Raw genomic sequence first — 20320 nt, 5'->3', positions numbered from 1 at the left:
CCTCCCCTCCTCCCCCTCCTCCCCCTCCTCCCTCTCCCCCTTATTTCGGAAGAATCCAAATGTTACCAAATTCATTTTTAGCACAATATAAAAAGTTTAAGCTCCGCCAGGATTTGCAATACTTACCAAAGCTATTTGTTTTCGTTACAATACGTCACCCATAAACGTCGATGAGTCCCGTGTTCCAATCGAGTGGCGGATAGTTCTCCGCACTCAATTCATATTCACGCTAGACCCTGCCCCTACTCGCTTTTCTATCCACGCTTATTCTGCATTTTAATTTATTCCTTGACTCTAGCATGGATGCCTCGGGGGCTGCCAGAAGAAAAGTAAGCCGTCCCGCCTCCTCCCCACCCCTTCGATCGATCCATGGCATCGACATGTTACTGATACCGCTTTCTCTTGCCCATTTCCAATCTAGAAAGCGTATAGAAAGCGATCAAGCGACACCGAATCTTTCCAGAATGGCATCCAGCTACGCCCTCGTGCACCCAGCAACCCATCGAGCATCGCGTCGGAATCTTCGCATACATCTCCGCGTTTAACCGGCCAAGACGCATCCTCCGATGATTATTTGTAGGTGCCATTCTTCTCAGCATTTGTTTTTCAGCCCCCCAAATCCTTCCCCCTTCCTCCAAAGGCCAGGGGAATGCTTACTATTCGGCTGGTTCCACTCTATTTAGATCCAACTTCATCCATCGCAACACCTCCCCCCGATCGTCGATAGATCATCTTTCCTTCTCGCCCTCCGCGCGATACGCCGACCCCATCCATCCCCCTGAGCCTTTGCTTGGCATTGCCCAGGGTGTCCCCGCATCGGTCGAGGATATTGTCCACGCTCAACAGCAAACCATTGCTGTACTCGAGACCAAGTTGGCCCAGTATGCGGACATTGCGGAGCGATATCGATCCAACGAGATGCTGTTAGAGGAGGGAACCAATTTGGTGTCCGCATTGACATCGCAATGCTCGAATTTAGAGAGGAATTTAGCCGATACCCAACGCAAACTGGGCGAGGCACAGCGCCAAAATGGAGAATTGCTGGGCAAGCTAAAAGAAAAGGTGAGTGGTTGAAATGCATCTTCAGTTGGGGACCGAAGAAGAGGTTACGACTCATGTTGATACTCCCGCCCAGAATGAACATATCGAGAAATTGAACCGAAAGCTTATTGCGCACACCAAGGAGCTCAACAACAACATCCGCCTCCTCGACGGCCACCGAGTGCACATCGAGCAGCTTAGGCAGCAAATGCAGGACAATATCGTCAGCCACGATCACGAGACGGCAGAGCTCCGAGGCCAGGTCCAGCAGCTGGAGCGACTGCTCCACGAGAGGGAAGAGCACTGGCGGACGGAGCACGAAAGGATGAGGGAGGTGTTGGAAGGGCACGTAAGGCGAAGCGAAGCCGTCGAGAATGAGCTGGCCCTGCTGCGAGTGCAGAGGGGTTCTTCGGTGAACGGCGAGAACGCGGATGGGCCGGAGGAGGATGCGAGGAGGATGGTGGAGGGTCTTGCCATAGGGGACATGGGCGCGGCAACCAGGCAACCAATCCGGGCGGGGGGCGAGCGCGAGGCGGGTGAAGATGGGGGAGAGGGTGGTGAGCGTGGGGGCGAGGGTCAACTAAAAGGCGTTCTTACGCCAAAGATGAGTAAGGAGCGACTAAGCCTAAAGACGGTGCGAGCCCATCCCACCAGAAGCGACCAGGCTTCTGGCTCCACTGATGGGGCGACCTGAGACTATGTTCATTTCCTTTATTTTTTTATTGGGACTGTAAATTTCCGTTTATACATTTTGCCTGAAATTCTTGATTTTCATTATTATTGTATCGAATTAATATATCCTCGTGAGGTCCTTTAAAATAAACAAAATTTATATCATGGACGTCTTTCATGGCAGGATTGAGGGAGAGAGGGTGACGAGTCTAGTTGCGCACGCTCTTGTGACTATCTTGCCCAGGGTTGTATGTCACTGCAAAATATTATGAGGAGGGAAAAGGATCCTTTTCATCCTTCCCCCATGATATCTCGTGCATCATTTTGGTCTGGGTGCTTTCCTGCCCATGTGGTCTCAAGCTGGGCTATATTACACAGGTACGTGAATGCTTGGGCTAAGACTGAGCTAATAGCTTGTGAAGTCTTACCATAATAAACCCTAAAGCTTAGGCTTTATTGACACGACACTCCCATTCAGGGGCCGCTGTTGCCATCCATCGCTGGTGGTGTTGTGATTATCTTGCAGCGCTACGGGGGCTTTGGCTGCAAGCAATTGAAGGCCCGTTCAAGACAAGTCAATTCAGGCATGCGATCTCCCGCACATGAATCGATGCAAGCTCTAATGGCCTCTGTTCTGGACCAGTCTGAGGAGGGCCCTACCGGTTGGCATCCTGGGCGCAGTGCATGAATGCAGGGCGGCATGAGCTGGATTGGGGCAGGAAAATAGGCCCAGTCCAGCAATATCCGGTTAGATGCAAGGCCCGCAGGCACCACTCAGGCGCCGGGTGGCCAAATCCTGGCGGTCGGCCGCAAAGCTAAAATGCGCATGAAGGCCAGGAGCCGGCCAAGGCAGAGGGCGATAAGATATCCGGCGGGGAGGATGGCATGCGCGCTTCGTCTGCTACTGCGGCCCATGCTTGCTCCTCGATCCGCGACCCGGCACGCCCCCAGAGGGCCCACGCCAGGGCCCCTGCGTATTTTTAGAAGCACGCCAATTCAGCCCGCGTAAACATTTATGAAGCGGGTGGCCATGGGATGCCATTTGCCACGCACACGTGTGCGGCCGGCCAAATCGCCCAAAAATCCCTCGCTTTTCAGAGTCCATGCAGGAAATGAAAAGCGTTGGATGCGGTGATTTTGGACCGTTCGAGACAGGATCTCCCAAGCCGACGCGTTATGCCGGAATTAGGAACGGTGCGCGTTTTGCGTTATCGAATTCCTACTCCGTCCAAGATAAAATTTCCCCTTCCCAGTATAAATTAAAGGAGCGGCCCTGGCCCGCAGGCTCCCTCCTCTCCCCCTCTCCCGCGCCCGCTCCTCCGCCCGCGCCCCATCTCCTTCACCCCCTCGTGATTCTGCCTGCTGCATTCTCCGCAAGCCTTTCTTTGAGGTGCGCGTGTGCCTTTCTTGCCCAGACCAAACAACCGTAGTGTCCATCGAGTGAAGAGGAGGAGGAGCAAGCATTTCAAGAGACCCCCCCCAAGACCGTGTGATACCACAAGTGATAACCACCGAGCTCTGCCGCTCCATCGTATACGCTTGATTCTCTAGATTCATATTCTATCATCTGTTCTGGTGATCCAGCCCATTTTCATGATCAATATGTACCTGTTGCCCAAGCTCATCTACTCGGCGCTGTTTGCGGCCATGGGTAGCACCGTATACCTTGCTATATTTTACAAAGAAACCCTTGGCCTGCCCTCGTACATGGTCGGCGTGGTCTTCGCGATTGCGCCCTTTGTTTCCGCGCTCGCCTGCCCCGTGTGGACATCGCTTGCGGACCGAACGGGCGGCCATCGCTCCCTTATGGCCATGATTGCTCTCCTCGCGGCCCTGTCGATCTTCTTGCTCTCGCTCGTGCCCATGGCTCAGAATCTGTTTGGGTGGCAGGGCGGTGAGCGCTTGCTGTATACCGTCGCCTTGGTGACGCTGGCCAACATCGGGTGGTCCTTTTTTGGGATTCCCCTGCAGTCCTTGACCGACTCGGGGGTGCTCAAAATCCTCGACGTGGACAAGGAGCTCTACGGGCGGCAGCGCCTCTGGGGTTCTGTGTCGTGCGGCCTGACCCAGCTCTACATCGGCGTGCTCATCGAGAAGACGGGCGACATCAATGTCGTGTTCTATGCCATGCTCCATGCCCTTGCCGCCTACGTCGGGCTCTGCTGCGTTACTCGGTTTGCCCCCGCGCCCGCGGCGGAAATGCTGGAGGAGAAGCAGCCGCTCCTGGTGAGCTCCCCGCTGCACCACCGTCTGCACAACTATAGCTCCAGCTCGGTGAAGAGCACCATCGATTACTTGGCGCGGATGGCGGGGAGGCGCACTGGCTACTACCACTCGATCCCCGTGATGGTGGAGGAGGAGCAGCAGGACGAAGGGATGGGGGAAATCGTCGTGTGCCATGACGAGCAGGACGAGGTGTGCTCATTATCGGCCACCAACTCCTCCACCACCCTCTACACCACTTGCAATGCGTCGTTCAAGGACGACGACATTTCCGTGGAGATCCCCGCGCCCCCTCCGCTGCCCAAGTCCACCCTCCTCAGCGTCCAGGCCGAGCCCTACGAGATCCCGGCGGCGTGCCCGGAAACGGTGTGGGACCTCGTGAACGACACCCGGATGATCCTGTTCCTCTCCAACATGCTCCTCATGGCCATGGCTCTCAGCATGATCAACAGCTTCCTGTTCCTGTTTATGCGCCACTCGCTCCATGCCACGGGCACGCAGCTCGGTTGGACGGGCCCGATGTCGGCATTGACGGAGCTTCTCTTCTTTTTCTACTCGAAGCAGCTGCTCTCGAATTTTGGCGGCTCCTTCCTCATCCTGCTCGCTCACGTGGTGACTATTGTGCGCGCGTTGGCCTATACGATCCTGCCCCCCGGACCGTTTGGATCGACGGTGGCCCTCTCCCTGCAATTGCTTAATGGGGTCGCATTTTCAGGGCTGTGGGCGGCCGGAGTGCAGCGCGCGGATGAATTCGCACCCCCCCATCTGAGCGCGACTTCCCAGGGGCTCTTTGCCGCGGTGTATTTGGGAATCGGCACGGGACTGGGAAGCTTGGTGGGCGGAATGGTCTACGAGACCATGGGTGCGGTGGCCATGTTCCTGGCGGTGGTGGGGGTCGTGACGGGAAGCTTGGTTATCTTTCTCGAGGCAAACGCTTCCCTCTCGCTGGTCCACGCGGCGAACTCCCTGTTTTCAAAATTCCGCTCGAGCGAGCATACCCGGTTTTAATGACGATATCACTTGTTGGTCCTTTGTGTTTGAAGGTTTTGGCCTGTGGGTTGCACCTTTTATGTTGATTCTTGCACCCACGGGGGTCTCTTGATGGCTTCTCTGATGACTCTTCTCTTTCCAAATTCCTTTCTCTCCATTCGGTTAGGATTTTTTTTTTTTCGAATATGAGCACGTTTTGAAATGCGGTTTGATTTTTTTTTTTAATCTCGTATATCGATATTTTTTTCTTTTATCTTGGGGATACTGCAACTGGAGTATTCACTTGATAATGTTTAATTGTGTACATTTTTTTTTTCTCTCGTCTCTTTTGCTTCTTTTCTTTTATTATCGCGTTTCATTCGTTTTTTTTTTAATAATAATAATAATGACCACTACTAAATAGAGGCGAGGCGATTCTTGGTATAACAAACCTACATAGAAGAGAGAAGAAGGCGGAGAGGACGGAAAAGAGGGAGAAGAGGGAAGGGATGAGACGAAATGAAATATTAAGGCAAAACCATGACTAGTACAATGCTCAGCTCAAAGCTTGGCCTTGGCAAAGATCTCCTGCTCTCGAGCCTTTCGCTGCTCATCGGCGGAGCGGAGCTCCGGGACCCGTCGGAGCTCCATGCCTCCCACCACGAGCTGATGCACCTCGTCGGGGCCATCCGCAATGCGCAACGTCCGCGTCATCGCGTAGGCTTGGGCGAGCGGGAAATCCTGGCTAACGCCGCCCGCGCCAAACGCCTGGATGGCTCGGTCGAGGACGCGAAGCACCGCGTTCGGCACCACGATTTTCGCCACACTGATCGCCTTGCGAGCCGCCTTCGCCCCATCGCGATCCACCATGGCGGCCGCGTTGAGGACGAGCAGCCTCGCCTGGTCGATGTCCATCCGGGACTGGGCCACCCAGCTCAACACCGTCCCGTGCTGGACGAGCAGCTTGCCAAACGTCTTCCGGCTCTCGTCCGTCACCCGCAGCAGCATCAGCTCCAGCGCCCGCTCGGCGACGCCGATCGCCCGCATGCAATGGTGCAATCTCCCCGGGCCCAGCCGAGTCTGCGCCAGCTCGAAGCCGCGCCCCTCGCCCAGGAGCACGTTCTCCACGGGCACCCGCACATTCTCAAACGTCACCTCGCAGTGGCCCTCGGGCGCATCGTCGTACCCGAACACCTCCATCGGGCGCACAATGGTCAGCCCGGGCGTCCCCGCCGGCACAATGACCACGCTCTGCTGCTTGTGCCTCGCGGCGCTGGGATCCGTCTTCCCCATGACCAAGAACACCTTGCACTCCGGGTTCCCTGCGCCGGAAATCCACCACTTGTGGCCGTTGATCACATACTCGTTCCCCTGCCTCTCAATCCTGGTCTGCACGTTGGTGGCATCGGAGCTTGCCACGTTCTTCTCGGTCATGGCAAAGGCGCTGCGAATCTCTCCACGGAGAAGCGGCTCGAGCCAGCGGCGCTTCTGCTCCTCGTTTCCACACCGGGCCAGCAGCTCCATGTTGCCGGTGTCGGGGGCGGAGCAATTGCAGGCCTCGGGGGCAAGCAGCACGGAGCGCCCCATAATCTCGGCACAAAGTGCATACTCCACATTGCTGAGGCCGGGGCTGCCGGGAATGTCTTGAGGGAGGAAGAGGTTCCATAGGCCGAGCGATTTTGCCTTTTCTTTCAGCTGGTGTAATACGGGCGGGACGATCTGGTGGGATGGCTCTGAGTGAGAAACATCCGCGGAATGCCAACAAATCAAAAGGTATACTTACTTTCCAGCGGTTTTCTCCGGTGCCCAGCTGGGATCGTGCGAGCTTTTCGGCGGGGATACAGTCATTCTAAAGGGAAAGACACGTTTACCATTAATCGATGCTTCGTCAGCCCATCCATTCCCACCCACCGTGACAAAATCCTCTAGCTTCGCCAGCAGCTGCTCCATGCGAGGCGATATCTGGATAAAGCCAGGGAGTGTACGCGAGAGGTTTGACATTATGTAGAGAGCAACTGGGAAAATGGCAAGGCAATGAGGGGGGGGGGGGAAGGAATATTCCCTAACTTTTTGCCGCGCCTATTTCACATGAATGAAATTCACGACTAGGTTAGGTTAAGATTGGAACAGACACTAGCGGTCTGCTGTGCGGCCAATCCAACCGACATTGGAGCAAGTCCTGGGACAATCTCTGGACAAAGTGTGTGCTTTTAAACATTTGTACAAGGCATTGGAGTGGGTCATGTTTGAGTGAACCCCAGGCTTACTATGTTTTCCCCTCAAGAATGAGGGTTGATGTTTATACAATAAAGCGGAGAGAGAATGTGACAGATGGAGATGGGATGCCGATGGCATCTGTTTGGTTTGCGAAATGTCTCGAGAAATGCCAATGCATGGAGCACAAATCTTGATGGGGAAGGCGGGGATGACCCGCCATCTCCAGAGGTTATAAATAGCAGCTTGCTATGTTACGCTGACAAGCTCGTAGGAAAATTCCTGGGTCGAAGAAGAATAGAACAAAAGAAAGCTTACGCTTTCGCCATCTCAAACATTATTATCGTTACAATCGAGCAAGGCCCCCCGCCCGCCCATCCCAATCCAGATCGTCCTCAAACCTTGTCCCCCGTCGCTTTTGCTAATATTAGCACACGCGAGTGTTCAGCACACCAGGCTAAGCCCTTCTCGTGCCAGCCGATATTATTTTTAAACGGGCTCCTCTTCTACAATGTTCGACGGGCGATGACTATACGCTACTAGGGAAACGGGAGTCCACAAGCACAATTGGTCTCTCAATTAAGATAAGTGACACACAGACACTTAGGATCCTTTTTGGCCGGAGTTTCCCCCAAACAGATATCCACCGGATTACACAGCGACCAATGGGTGGAGACACCGCGTGAAAGGAGGATGAATTTGGCAAGGCGGGAGGAGAGAGTGGAGGCCCCCTAATCACTTGTGTATCGGCCATGGAGAGTTTTAGGCTTTGCTATAAAAATTCACGGCCGGCCAGCGGCTCCTCTCCTCCCCCCCTCTTCTTGTTTGTTTTCCCTTCCGAATAGAATACCTCCTCCTTAATACCCCCTTCCTATCGTTCCGCTAATATGGTCTCCAAGACGCTCTTCGTTGTCGCCGCCTCCATGGCCGCCGTCGCCGTGGCCCAGCAGCCCCTGACTCTGCCCACCATCGATACCACCCCCCCCGCCGCCCCCGAGTGGCTCTCCCTGGTCGACGCCTCCAAGGTGGCCAAGGCCCCCGTCGGCGCTAAATGCGCCGAGGGCGGTGCCGACCCCTTCTGCCACTGGACCTGCACCACCTGCCTCCGCACCAACAAGACCGACGTCGCCACCTGCCCTAAGGGCCAGTGGGCCCTGACCTTCGACGACGGACCCACCGAGTTCACCCCCGCCCTCCTTGACTTCCTCAAGCAGAACAACCTCAAGGTGACCTTCTTCCTCATGGGCTCCCAGGTCCGCAAGTTCCCCGACCTCGTCAAGCGCGCCTACGCCGAGGGCCACGAGCTCGCTGGTCACACCTGGTCGCATACCCCGCTCACCACCCTCACCAACGAGCAGATCATCTCCGAGCTCAAGTGGACCGAGGAGGCCATCTTCCAGGCCGTCGGCAAGCGCATCAAGTACATCCGCCCGCCTCAGGGTGACATGGACGACCGTGTGCGCGACATTGCCGCCCAGCTCGGCTACAAGATCTTCCAGTGGGACGTGGACACGTAAGTACATGCAATAAGGCCGGCCTCCCTCCCCCCGCATCCTCTGACCTCTCCTCCCCCACCCCCCTCCTCTCTACTCTAGCAACGACTGGAAGATCCGCAGCAAGGAAATCACCATCCCTCAGGTGATTGCCAACTTCGCCAAGCCCATCGGCGAGTTCGCCACCCGCCAGACCGGCGTTCTCTCCCTTGAGCACGATCACGCCAAGGAGACTGTCGATATCGCCATCTCCAACATCCCCAAGCTGGTCAAGGCTGGCTACAAGCCCATTCTTGCCAGCCAGTGCATTGGCGAGGCCTCCGCCTACCGTGACGGCCCTGCCTCCAGCGCTGCCTCCTCCCTCCCTGCCTCCTCTTCTGTTGTGGTCCCCGCCTCCTCCTCCTCCGCCGCCCCCGTTGTTTCCCAGTCGGTGGTTCCCCAGCAGGTAGTCCCCCAGGCTAACACCCAGCAGGCTTCCTCCAAGTCGTCCGCCCCCGCCGCCGCTCAATCGGCCGGCCCCGCCAAGACTTCGGACGCATCCAAGGTTCTTGGATTCGGATTCCTTGGCTTCGCTGGTTTCGTCGCCTCCCTCCTGCTCTAATTCCCTCCCCTCCCCTCGTTATTTATAAGAAAATAATAAACGAAAGAGTGCAACGGAGTTATCTTTTGCCCCTACCCATGGAGACGTTGGTACATCTTGCACATTTTCCTAGTCTTAGAAGCCCATTACTTTATCTCTTTTATTCACTCACATCATTGTCATTTGATATTCTACTTGTACTGAAACAATAATTTAAACCTCTATCTATTGTTTTATTTAACACGATCCATTTCCAGAACATATCTAAAGCGGAGGCTTTGAGATGGATGGATAGGCCTCGCCAAATCGAGATGCCCCAATGATGAATTTCGCACATGATGCGAGTGGAGATGAAAGAATGGTACACTTTATTACGATTACGCTATGTTACTAGAAGTGGTCATCTTGACGGTATCATGATAATAATACAAATATCCAGCCCGAGATCCATCCATCTCTATGGCTCTTTCAGATTCCGGAGGTAGCTAGGATCTTTCTCCCGTGTACCCTCGAAATGGTATGAATCTTCAGGCAAAAACTTATCCTTGAAGCTCCTCGAGGGCTATTGGATCGTCATCGCCATCCCAGTTAGCAAACAAATGCAAGAAGAGCTGAACGAATAACTTACAGAGAGCTTCCATTTCCTGAAAATATAAATACCAATGCCCGCTGCTAATACGGCACACCCAACGGCAATTCCAATCGTCATAAACCTAATGGGCATCAGATGAGAACCTAGGCTTTAGCTTAAGGTTAGCGCTGGAACTTACTGCACTGTGCCCCCATCGTCTGCTTTCTGCTCTCCATTCTGCCCATCGTGCTTCACTAAGCTAGCCGAGGTGGACGCGAGTGGGGCGTCGAGCGAGTTCGAGGCGGATGTGGAGGGCACGAATGTGGAAAACGGGTTATGGGAGGAAGGCGGCAAAAGAGAGGGGTTCACCGGTGGTTTTAAAGAGGATGAATTCTTCGACGATGGCTGCGAAGGTGTCTTCAACGGTGTTTCGCCTATCACGGTAGTTTTGGTCATGGTGAGGGTAGGAGGTGGTGCAGGCGCCGACTGTGTGTTCTTGCCCGGACTCGGTGTAGATTTATCGGATTTATTGGGACCCGAAGGCTCTGGCGGGGTGGACTGTGTAGTCTGCTTGGACTTCTCCGGAGTAGACTCTGGGGGTGGTGGGGTCGTTTCTTTTGTGGTGGGGTCGTTCTTAGGCGTGGCGGGATCCGCCTTGCTCTGGAAGGGAGCCTGGTCTTCGCTCCTTTGGCGGCGAAAATACTGATGGCTAGATCTCCTCTGCAGCATTTGCATGCTTTACTCGTTAGCCAAGACTCTTCTTGAGAATGGACCCACTAGTCTATGGTGGTGGAAACAAATACAAAGAGGGGTGGTAGTGCGAATTGGACTGAAATTAAGCACAAAAAGGAATGCGTTACCAGCGGAATATAGCAGGGGTTAAAGGAGAGGGAGGGAAAAAGGAAAAAAAAAAGGAAGGTAGAAAGAAAAAGGAAAAAAACGAAGTGGAGAAAAGGAAAAAAGACAAAACTCCAACAATAGCCAATGATATCTATATATCAAGTGAGCATTAAGTAAACCTATTTCTATTCAGAGCAATTTCAGTGCACAACTATGGACTCTAATATAGAGTTCCAAACACACAAGGATCTTAAAATAAATAGATGAGCTGATAGCGACCACTTCTTGCGCCACCCGAGGAAATTAGCAAATCCAAGGGATGGCCCGAAAAGCGGTGCGTTCATCAAGGCATGTTTTTGACAGCTGCAATGCATATGCATAGGTTGTGGAATCTATCTCACCCCGTTCCAATTAGCAAGGTTGGGATATAAAGAATCAGATCATTTCTCAGGACAGCCGCTCCCACCCACCTCCACTCATAGCGCTTAGCCTTGCGCAGAATGTAAAAAATCAGATTGTCGGGAAATGTTTGGATAGTTGAAGTGGCAGCCTGGTGTCTTCAACAGAAAAATGTCCACGAACATCCCTCTCCGTCATGTACAACGAGCTGGATTCTTGCAAGTGCACGTGTACAGGGTCATGACTAATATATCGAGCATATTTAGCATCGCTAACTCACGCAAATCGTTTGATGAAACTTCCTATTGGCTCGCATTCTTTCTATCGGGAGTACTGAGCAGCAGGCGGACGAACTATTTAGCGCACTACATTTGGCTGTATTCTCTCCCAAAAGAATGCCTTAACCCCACAACAAAAAATACGCGATGCCAACTAGCAGCAAGCTTCTCAATCATAGCGAGTCTAACTTCTCACTTTATTTCAATATATTAATGAGAACAATAAACAATAATATGTTTTCAAGGCTTAGCACTTGGCAATACCCGTTGTGTGGGTGAAGTTATTTCCTGGGGTATGGCCTGTCGAAATGAACGTTGGAATAGCACTGACACCTGGCTAGAAGGCCTTGGCCCCCGTAGTCGCTAGCACGCACGCAGAAGGCCTTCACCCCGTTGTTGTTGACGTTGGAGAATCGATTAACACAGAAGTAGTTGTTGCTGCGGCACGCGTTGACCCTCATATCACCTAGGCTATTGTTTTCATTGCACTCCCACTCGGCTGCAGCGGTGGCAAACATCCACGCAAATGTGAGGCCAATCAATGACGTAGCAAGCTTCATACCTATCCAATAGCAGTGGCAATTAAAGTCAAATGGTAACATTTCATTTACGGACAGTGTGGGGGAGGATTACCTAATTAAATATCTTTGGAGCGTCGAGCAACGGATAAAATGATGATGACTAGCAGTAGAATGCGCGAAAAGGGGAGCCTTTAAATATCTTTTGTAAAATGGCACTGCCATTACATAATGAAGGGGACCGTTGCGTTGCAGTTTTCGTCAGGTGCACCCTATCTCACCCCCAGTTCATGTGCAAAGTGGTGTGTATGATGGAATGACCAAGAAAAGATCTCAGAGCACCACTAACAAAAGGGAGGTTGTGCTCTTGAAAACAAGTGCGTTTGTTTCTATGGGCCCAAAATATAGCGGCCCAGCGCTATGGATTGGACTAGGAACACAATGGAAATTTCAATGCATGTGAGAGTAAGCACTTTCCTATATAGAGGCAGTGGTGGGCTAATATGGACTAGACGAAACGGCTCAATTTGTCAATAAATTCCGCCTACCCTATTTGGCCTGTATAGTTGCCGGGACGTTAGTGGAAAATTCTTCGAGTTTGAATGGGGGTTTCGGTGAGGGACGGGAGTGAAATTCTCACCCCACCTCCGAGCACATTGGTCACGGTGGCTATCGTCTTAGGATGCATATCTCGCTATTCGATTAGCATTTCCATGCATGGGAATTTCTATTGATTGGTATAGAAGAAAAACAAAAAGGTGCAGGAGAGTGGAACATAGAAAGAAATGTACAATATTCAATAATAACAAAATAGCCGCGATAGCAGGCTCAGCCAATGCTGAGTGGCTAGTGTGTCTATAGGAGGTTCATCTTTTCTCCATGCTCTTTAAAATCTCATCCAAATTCACTTCCTGCTGACGCGCCTTCGGCGGGGGACCACGGCGGGATTTTAGTGATCCGGTCGAGCTCGATCGATGATTTGGATGCGGAAGGGAATGGGAGGGTTGGGTATGCGGTTGGCCAGAAGAATTGGCCGAGGAACCCCGTTGGATGCTGGGGGGGCGGTTGGATGGGGGATGAACGGGCGAGGGACCAATCCTCTTTTCGTTGAGTCGTTGGCGCACCGATGTGGCAGGGAGGGGCTCTATTTTTTGCTAGAGAGAACATTCGTTAGAGGCGGGCCGCAAAACAGGATTGGAGGGGAGTTTACCTTTTTTGGTTTCCGATTGATGAAGATGTTAGGTTCAATTTTCTTGGGTGCCATTCGCGGAGGAATCTAGGAAATAAAGCAGATGGGCAATTGGTAAGCAACGAGTTCTGAAAAGAAGCGTATTCATCAATATACCTTGGGCCGAGCTCCTTGTTGCTTATCGGTGGTGCTATCAGCAGATTTCGTCCTCATACGTTTGCTGTCGCTATCAGAAGCAGACGCTCCTCCTTCCTCATTGGGCCGCTTTTTCGGCTCCGGAGTATCAGGTTTCGGGATGTTTCCTTCGGGCTGATCGACTTGCATTGCTCTCTCCTCGGTCGCACTATCCAAATCAAGGGACGGCGACTTTTCCGCGTCTTTTTGGTGGCGAACGGGTGCTTGGGCGTCAAGGCTCTCTTCGCTCTTCGGCACCTTGATGCTGATCACTTCGGGGGGCAAGTTGATTGCCTTGGGGGGTGAGTTGTCGACCTCGAAAAGATTGTTAAAGTCATTGGACTTGCTTCCAAACGTGGATACGTCACACTAAAGGAGGAGTGTATTTAGCTTGGGAACCACTAGACTAACCACCACGATTACACACCGATATAATTAACTTTCTCTTTTCAGCATCGAGGACCAGCGCTTTCCACATGCGGTTCCTCAGCAAAGACTTGGCATGCCCAAGGATGAAAATGGAAGAGCGCGCGCGAGTTAAGCCAACGTTCATACGGCGAACATCGGCCAAGAAGCCAACCCCTGATTCTATTTAAAGGGGTGAAAAAAAACGTCAATATCTGGGTATCGTGCAGCAATCCATGCAAATGATCTCGCTTACCACCGCTGGCACGGACGCAGGAAAATATGATAATGTCTTTCTCTTGTCCTTGGAAGCCATCCTGTGGGATGAAAAAAAAAAGAATAGAAAAAGTAGAACCCATAGAACACTTCGCCTCGAAACAATTAGAGTGAAAAAAATAAATAGCAAAAATACATACGACTGTATTGAAGTCGACTACACTCAGGATGCCTTTGCCAAATCTGGATTCAAATACCCGCTTGAGCTCTCGTAGTTGCTGTTTATAGGGGGTAATAACACCAACTCGATTGGCAAGCTATGTTAAGGAGAAAACACAGGTTCATCCCTGACGTTATTGGACAAAGAAGAGCGGTAAGCAAAGCTCCATCTTTACCGGTGTCTTTGGGAACTCAGTGGCAAGCATCTGGAGCAAATTGGCTGCCACTAAAGCCTCAGTTGTGTTGTAGAGCGAATGGCTTACGCCTTGTGCCTCCCGTCCTCGGTGCACGTCAAAAAAACGATAGGGGCCAAATAGCGCATGGCTATGCCATGTGGCCTGAGTTATTTCTTTCATGTGGGGGCCGTCTGTGAGACGCGACTCGTAGAAGAGGCGACTGGGGAAGTAGCTGATATCTGGATGCATACGGTATTGGATGCTACATTATCCATGTTAGCAAGATGTCACTCCGACTTAACTGGTGGCTCAAAGGTAGACATACCTTAGTAGATAAACGGACTCGGGGCAATTTTTCTGAATGCGGACGAAAAGACTCTGCTCATAGCTGTATTCAGCCGCAAGTTGGGAGAGCACTGTGGGTGGAAGCTGATTTGGATCTATGCACAAAAGGACCGAATTCTTATTAGTCCTTCGGAAAAAAAAAAACTCATCTAGCAGTGTATGGGGGACGAGCACACATACCTCCTACCATGATACATTTCCTGCATCGATACTTCAATGGAATTAGTGAGCTCAACTCCACCGACTGCGCGGCCTCATCGATTATCACCGTGCCGAAGCCCCCAGTAAATGAGGTGAGAAGTTCGTGGCCACTTCCACTAAGCGTGGTGCATATAATGTCAGCCTCATCCAGGATCCTGCTCCTGATTTTGGATCGCAAGATATCGACTGCCGCGGCCTTGGATTCTGATCGCTCCTTCTCTGCATCAAGGCGCTGCACTATCCGACGCTTCTTATCGTTAAGCGCCTTCAGCTCCGACTCAAGACTCGCCTCTAAAATGAGATCGTTATCCTTTTGTGCCTGCACGAGTTTGACCATGCGCTCGTCTCGTTGATTGGCAATCTTGCGAAGGGCTTCCCGCAACATCTCCGTCTGACCCTTGGCGTCGCTCATCTCAGACTGGGCCTTATTGTACTCGGGATTGCTGGGGTTCATCTCACTCTCTACCAAGCGCTCAATTGTGAGATCGAGCACCCCAGGGCTGACTTTGTCAATTGCACCGATGCGCACCACTCGTGGGAATATTTTTTCTCCCGATGCATCCAGAATGCCAGCCTTCAAACGTTTCACGATTTCGTCCACAGCCGCGTTACTGGGGGCGCATACAAGAAGCTTGCGTGGCTTCGGCGTCTTCAATTCTGGTGCCTGAGCAGTTATCGAAGACACATCAGGAGGCTCAATACTGTTGGAAAGGAATGACCCAATTAAACTAAGCGTCGTTTTCGTCTTGCCCGTCCCCGGCGGCCCTTGGATCAGGGTAAACCCAGAAGGTTGACGAATAGCACCGATGATGGCTTCGGCCTGTGGCTGATTAACATTGAACGTTCGCATGTATTTCTCGAGCTCTTCCACCTTCGGAAAAGTTCGCTTGGACCCGGTTGGATTAAGAATACACTCACACAGGTCGTAATATGCGAGACCATGAAGAGCAGCATACTCGCGATGTACAGTTACCAAGCTATATAGCATTTGGTATCGAAAAAAATGGATATCCAAGTAGATTGTTTGCACAAGAGCTTAACATTACCTGAACAAGCGTATACAATTTAGACTTGACCCCGGGATCAAAATGGCTGCAAAGTGGGCATCTTTCAGCCCGAAGTAACTTCGCACTACGATTTCTCCGGATATGGGATTCTGATGGTCGTGCCGGTCTCGTCGTGTAGTTACACTCTGCACCTTGCCCATGAAGCCTTTCCGCCGTTTGGAATCCGCAGTCCCCTTAAGTCCGTTACTCGTGATGTTGACATTATCTGGGATGGTGAAATACAGGAGATCATGCTCCCCAAGCGATTTCGAGTCCACGACTGACACCTGGAATGTGATATCGGTGAAATCGTCCACTGATGAACGAGTTTTAATCTTGCATTCAATAGCATCGACCGCGTTCGTCTCTTCTTTGGCACGAAGCAGTTGCTGCCAACACTCAAGGATTAGCAAGGGCTCGAAGACACCGACGTACTCGTCCACGTCCGAAAACTTATCGGGTACTTGACGAAGATTATCGCGAGAGATATTAGGGGGAAGTGGGCCAGTTGCACCCAGGTCCCAAGACAAAACCGTCTTGTGTAATCCGCTCAAGCTTGGAGTAAGCCGGGCACGAATGGCCTCTTGATACTGGAGCCGATTACGGTGCTCAAAACGCGTTATATTTAAGTGAGGATCTTCTAACATCACTGTACGCCGCCTTTCGCTCTCCATTTCTCGATAGCTTCGAATGCCTGCCTTTTTGTTCTTGGCTGAATTCTCTTTCACAAGATCCAACAGGCCGCTGCCTCCGTCATCCGAGCTGTCTGATTCCGAATCGGATTCATTATTGACTCGGTCATGGGCAACCCGACGGCTATCGGTTCGGATTGGCATTAATTTGCGTACCGGTGTAGCAGAAACCGTCTTCTTCGCCTTGATAAACCGCGTTGCTTCGTTCAGTTGCCGTCGATCCTTTTTGAAGTCTTGAAGCATTTGGTTCAACTTGGAGCCACCTTTGGGTGCGGTGGTGCTACCACGATTCGCGGAAGATGAGAATGGCCTACTTACAGGTGCAGGGCGAGAGTTTGCTAGGCCTAAATTCTTCCAAGCCTGCGAAATAGAACCCGACGATAATGCTTTGGTTGATGAAGTATTTTTCCAGTTTCGAGAATCTAATTTAACTTGGACTACTTTAGGAGGAGGAGGAGGCTGTGCAGTGAGCGGAGCAGAGGTTGCAGACGCCGAGTTCTGATTACTCGTATGAGGTGAAGTCTCATAAGAATCCATTAACTTGTTCAAATCATCTGTGATATCTATCAGATCATCGAACTCTTCGAAGTCGTCCACCGGGATAATTTCAATGGCCTCCTCTTTGGATAGCTTACGGTCGTAAGCGGAGAGGGCAATTGCTAAATCTTTCCTTTGCTTATCCGAGAGTACAGATTGCTTCGGATCGGTAGAGATGCGCTGCAAATTCTTGTATGCCTCGTCTCCCATATTGACTTCTCCATCCGCTAAAATATTTATCACCACGCAAATCAACGGCACAGTATTGTCCAATGCACGCCTGTCGTTTGCGTACAGCCATCGATGCAAATGGTCGAGCGCCTCAGAGGTACTATCTAAAGGCAAATACACCGGAGGTAGAGCCTCATTATCCGCCCTGGCAAGCTGAATGAGTATGTGAGTGTTATTTGTGAACAACACCACAGCAGCTTGAACTGACTGCATCGCTGCAACCAGTTGGTCGATCTTGGGGTCTTTTGTCATTGACCAATTGAGGATCGCATCAGCAATTTTTCCAAAGCAGAACCACGCAGTTCTCCACAGAAGTCTCGCAAGGCGAGCCACCTCAAGCTCATTAGCAATCTGGCGAGTTGCCCAGCCAGTTCCTTCTAAGAGCTCCGTTAGCAACCCTTGGAATGCATTGAAAAATGGAGCTACCACACAGAGGACACGTGACCCACACGTCAAGAGCTTTGTAAACGACTCCAAGGCATCGACCATGGCTTTTACAGTATTGAGTTGGTATTCGACTAGCAAAATGCGGAAGCTTTCGACATTTGTCTTCACCTCGAATGCAAGCTTAAGGAGTTCGGCGGAAGCTGATCGGAGCTCCTTATCAGAGCAGACAAGGAACCGAACGATGGATCGGACAAATTTTTCCTCCTTTAGAAGTTCCGGGAGCACAACCGATTGATCAGAGATGTGTTGGAGGATTGCAAGCACTTGATTCCGAATATGTACTAGAGACGAACTCACGAAACTGCCTGCTTCCGATGTCCTTAGCTCAGCGAGAGCCTCGGGATCAAGCAACGAAATTCTTGAAAAAGAATAGAGTGCTGCAAGTACTGCCTTTGTGTTTCCTGACATTAGTGTTGTGAGTCCTCCTAAGGCTGACCACATCTCGCTACAAAATTCTTTCTCCACGCTCTCTGACTCTAAACCCTTGTGTAGCCGTACAAACATAGCGCTGAGTTTCCGAGCATCAAGGGTAAACACAGTTTCGATCAGAATGCAGGCAAGATGATGCGCGGATTCCCAGGGATCGCTAGGCTGGTTAGATGCAAGATTGACAAAGAGTTTGGAATGTTTACGTATAACGGATATAGGATAGGCGATGGCTTTCTCCTCGTGGCAATAGAGCAATATATCAAGTGCTAATTCTAGAGTGAATGCCCGGCTCCATAGGGGCCAATGTTCCTCCTGCATCTGAACAAGTAGTGTTTCTGCAGCTAGCTGAGTAAGAGAAGACAGCAAATTGGTATCAATAACTGAGAGAATTAGTGAGTGTATCCACCCAAAAGCATTCTCTGTCACATCGCTGTCTTGGTCATCATTAATTAACATGCGAAGCTGTGGATTAGAAAGCGTTTCTCTGAAAATTTCTACTGGATTTTCTTTCGGCAATAACTCCCACATCGTTTCACGCAGCTTTAGCAGCAACTGGTTGAACACTGCAAGAATATCGAGATACTCCCCTGACCCTTCGCGCATACGTTGGAGTATAAAAGTTGGGAAATTTGGAACCTCTTTTACACCCTCTATTGTGACATTCTCTGGAAGAACTCTAAAAACTGAGTTAAGTATGCTCCATATCTCGTCATCCAGCACCTCCAAGTTGAATGGGGTGTTTTCATTCTTCATTATAATTTTGTCTCTAGTGGGGGCTACCATTATGCTTAGCAAGGATATCAGCGCCTGCTTTATACGCTCCCGTTCGTGCTCCTCGAGGTCTTCACCAGTTATTGACTTGGTCATATTTTCATCAGCCGACAACATAAGTCTGGCCCACGTCCTCACATTAGAATCGGGATATGCCTGTATGAGTATCAAACCTGGGAGGATGGGAGTTGGTAACGAGCACCTAAAATTATTCTGCTGAAGTGCGTACACCAACTGAGGAAGAAGTGCATTTATATCCATGCATCCTAAGTACTTATCGTAAAGAAATAACTCATATAGTGTACATCGGACTCGTTCCAACAAGCTTTCGGTCGAATCGGAAAAATCAGGGGAATCATGGATTTGCACGCATTCATTCAATGACTTAATGAGGCTCTCTAAGTTTCGATGTATCCGACTTGCATTCCATTGCGCTAGGTGTCTTTGAAAATCCAAAATGCTACTCTCCTCAAATTTGTTCTTGAGACTATAATAAATAATAGTGCGAAAAATGTGAGTAGCGATAAATAGCAGTGTCAATCCACCGACCATGTGTTTGACCATATATATATAGGGTCAACATAAACAACAAGGTCGCCCACCATCAAAACAGCGAATCGGTTCACTTTTATCAAAAACAAACAAATACTATACATACCCCTCTATATACTCATTTTCTAGCCGGTAGTATGGTTTGACACAAAACATGCAGCATCCTAAATGCTCTTCCCAGATTTCAAGAAGGGATTTTACAGCGAGCGATTTCTGGGGAGTAGGAAGAGAAAGCGTGTAGAAGAGCTCCTTTGCAATCTGACCAAGCTTTGAATTTCTCCACCAGCAACGATCTGGCAAATCGAGTAGATAAGCGAGGGCTCGATTTATATACTGCTGATGATCACGGCCAGTGGTCTCAGTAAGGCCACGAAGGAGTGACTCCAGATCGGAAGGTCCATTGGCCATGGGAGAGAGAAATAAAATATATATTTATTATTTATTACTTCCGTAATCTGAATTTTCTATTAGCTTTATAGTAATAACATGGGCAAAAAAGGATCTTGTTGGAATTCAAGTTAATGAGAGAACGCGTTTTCGCGCGTAAAGATTCATAATTATTAAATTACTAAGATAAATAAAGTCACAAATGGCTCTGCTTTTAGGATACCAGTGTGTATCTCAGAGAAGGATCAGCACAAAGCTCGAACATCCCGCGTCTATACCTATCTTTATACGAAACTAAATATAAAGATTTAGATCCTCCAAAACTATAAGTGCCAGCTTTACATTGCAGTTTTTGACCATGTACTATAAAAAAATACGCCAAAGAGAATTGGAAAATTGCAAATTATGTAGGAAAAAATGGGACGTGAGAGACTCGAACTCCCAACCTTCCGCTCTGGAGGCGGACGCGCTACCATTGCGCCAACGCCCCAAATTTCTATATTGT

General features: G+C 50.6%; 10 protein-coding genes and 1 non-coding gene across 11 annotated transcripts; 4 read left to right on the top strand and 7 right to left on the bottom strand.

Annotated features, from left to right (window-relative positions):
• Nucleotides 1–299: 299 nt before the first annotated feature.
• On the top strand, nt 300–1735 carry VTP21DRAFT_7003 (uncharacterized protein; the record flags this gene model as incomplete). The annotated part of the gene is made up of 4 exons (XM_069397697.1): nt 300–329; nt 422–576; nt 684–1062; nt 1136–1735. The coding sequence occupies 4 exons, from the start codon at nt 300–302 to the stop codon at nt 1733–1735; spliced, it is 1164 nt and encodes a 387-aa protein (XP_069255230.1).
• A 142-nt stretch (nt 1736–1877) lies between these two features.
• On the top strand, nt 1878–2401 carry VTP21DRAFT_7002 (uncharacterized protein; the record flags this gene model as incomplete). The annotated part of the gene is made up of 3 exons (XM_069397696.1): nt 1878–1893; nt 1958–2091; nt 2192–2401. The coding sequence occupies 3 exons, from the start codon at nt 1878–1880 to the stop codon at nt 2399–2401; spliced, it is 360 nt and encodes a 119-aa protein (XP_069255229.1).
• An 86-nt stretch (nt 2402–2487) lies between these two features.
• Nucleotides 2488–2818, bottom strand: VTP21DRAFT_7001 (uncharacterized protein; the record flags this gene model as incomplete). Its single annotated transcript, XM_069397695.1, has 2 exons — nt 2488–2683; nt 2769–2818. 2 exons carry the CDS (start codon nt 2816–2818, stop codon nt 2488–2490), a joined length of 246 nt encoding a protein of 81 aa, XP_069255228.1.
• Nucleotides 2819–3306: 488 nt separating this feature from the next.
• VTP21DRAFT_7000 (uncharacterized protein) lies at nt 3307–4944 on the top strand (the record flags this gene model as incomplete). The annotated part of the gene is made up of 1 exon (XM_069397694.1): nt 3307–4944. One exon carries the CDS (start codon nt 3307–3309, stop codon nt 4942–4944), a length of 1638 nt encoding a protein of 545 aa, XP_069255227.1.
• Nucleotides 4945–5466: 522 nt separating this feature from the next.
• Nucleotides 5467–6906, bottom strand: VTP21DRAFT_6999 (uncharacterized protein; the record flags this gene model as incomplete). Its single annotated transcript, XM_069397690.1, has 3 exons — nt 5467–6624; nt 6689–6754; nt 6817–6906. 3 exons carry the CDS (start codon nt 6904–6906, stop codon nt 5467–5469), a joined length of 1314 nt encoding a protein of 437 aa, XP_069255226.1.
• A 1100-nt stretch (nt 6907–8006) lies between these two features.
• Nucleotides 8007–9213, top strand: VTP21DRAFT_6998 (uncharacterized protein; the record flags this gene model as incomplete). Its single annotated transcript, XM_069397689.1, has 2 exons — nt 8007–8632; nt 8715–9213. The coding sequence occupies 2 exons, from the start codon at nt 8007–8009 to the stop codon at nt 9211–9213; spliced, it is 1125 nt and encodes a 374-aa protein (XP_069255225.1).
• Nucleotides 9214–9231: 18 nt separating this feature from the next.
• Nucleotides 9232–9529, bottom strand: VTP21DRAFT_6997 (uncharacterized protein; the record flags this gene model as incomplete). Its single annotated transcript, XM_069397688.1, has 2 exons — nt 9232–9321; nt 9365–9529. The coding sequence occupies 2 exons, from the start codon at nt 9527–9529 to the stop codon at nt 9232–9234; spliced, it is 255 nt and encodes an 84-aa protein (XP_069255224.1).
• A 120-nt stretch (nt 9530–9649) lies between these two features.
• Nucleotides 9650–10498, bottom strand: VTP21DRAFT_6996 (uncharacterized protein; the record flags this gene model as incomplete). Its single annotated transcript, XM_069397687.1, has 3 exons — nt 9650–9754; nt 9821–9905; nt 9963–10498. 3 exons carry the CDS (start codon nt 10496–10498, stop codon nt 9650–9652), a joined length of 726 nt encoding a protein of 241 aa, XP_069255223.1.
• Nucleotides 10499–11561: 1063 nt separating this feature from the next.
• Nucleotides 11562–11882, bottom strand: VTP21DRAFT_6995 (uncharacterized protein; the record flags this gene model as incomplete). Its single annotated transcript, XM_069397686.1, has 1 exon — nt 11562–11882. The coding sequence occupies one exon, from the start codon at nt 11880–11882 to the stop codon at nt 11562–11564; it is 321 nt and encodes a 106-aa protein (XP_069255222.1).
• A 782-nt stretch (nt 11883–12664) lies between these two features.
• VTP21DRAFT_6994 (uncharacterized protein) lies at nt 12665–19836 on the bottom strand (the record flags this gene model as incomplete). The annotated part of the gene is made up of 11 exons (XM_069397685.1): nt 12665–12952; nt 13009–13074; nt 13144–13530; nt 13589–13749; nt 13823–13883; nt 13983–14099; nt 14178–14439; nt 14503–14617; nt 14703–15700; nt 15770–19363; nt 19535–19836. The coding sequence occupies 11 exons, from the start codon at nt 19834–19836 to the stop codon at nt 12665–12667; spliced, it is 6351 nt and encodes a 2116-aa protein (XP_069255221.1).
• Nucleotides 19837–20233: 397 nt separating this feature from the next.
• On the bottom strand, nt 20234–20305 carry VTP21DRAFT_t20. The gene has a single exon. It is a non-coding gene; the product is annotated as a tRNA-Trp (tRNA).
• Between the last annotated feature and the right edge of the window lie 15 nt (nt 20306–20320).

This window comes from Calcarisporiella thermophila (assembly GCF_041956535.1).
Source record: "Calcarisporiella thermophila strain CBS 279.70 unplaced genomic scaffold VTP21scaffold_3, whole genome shotgun sequence".
NCBI classification, from domain to species: Eukaryota; Fungi; Calcarisporiellomycota; class Calcarisporiellomycetes; order Calcarisporiellales; family Calcarisporiellaceae; genus Calcarisporiella; species Calcarisporiella thermophila.
Note: the sequence above shows the minus strand (reverse complement) of the source record. Positions and strands in the feature narration are given on the sequence as shown.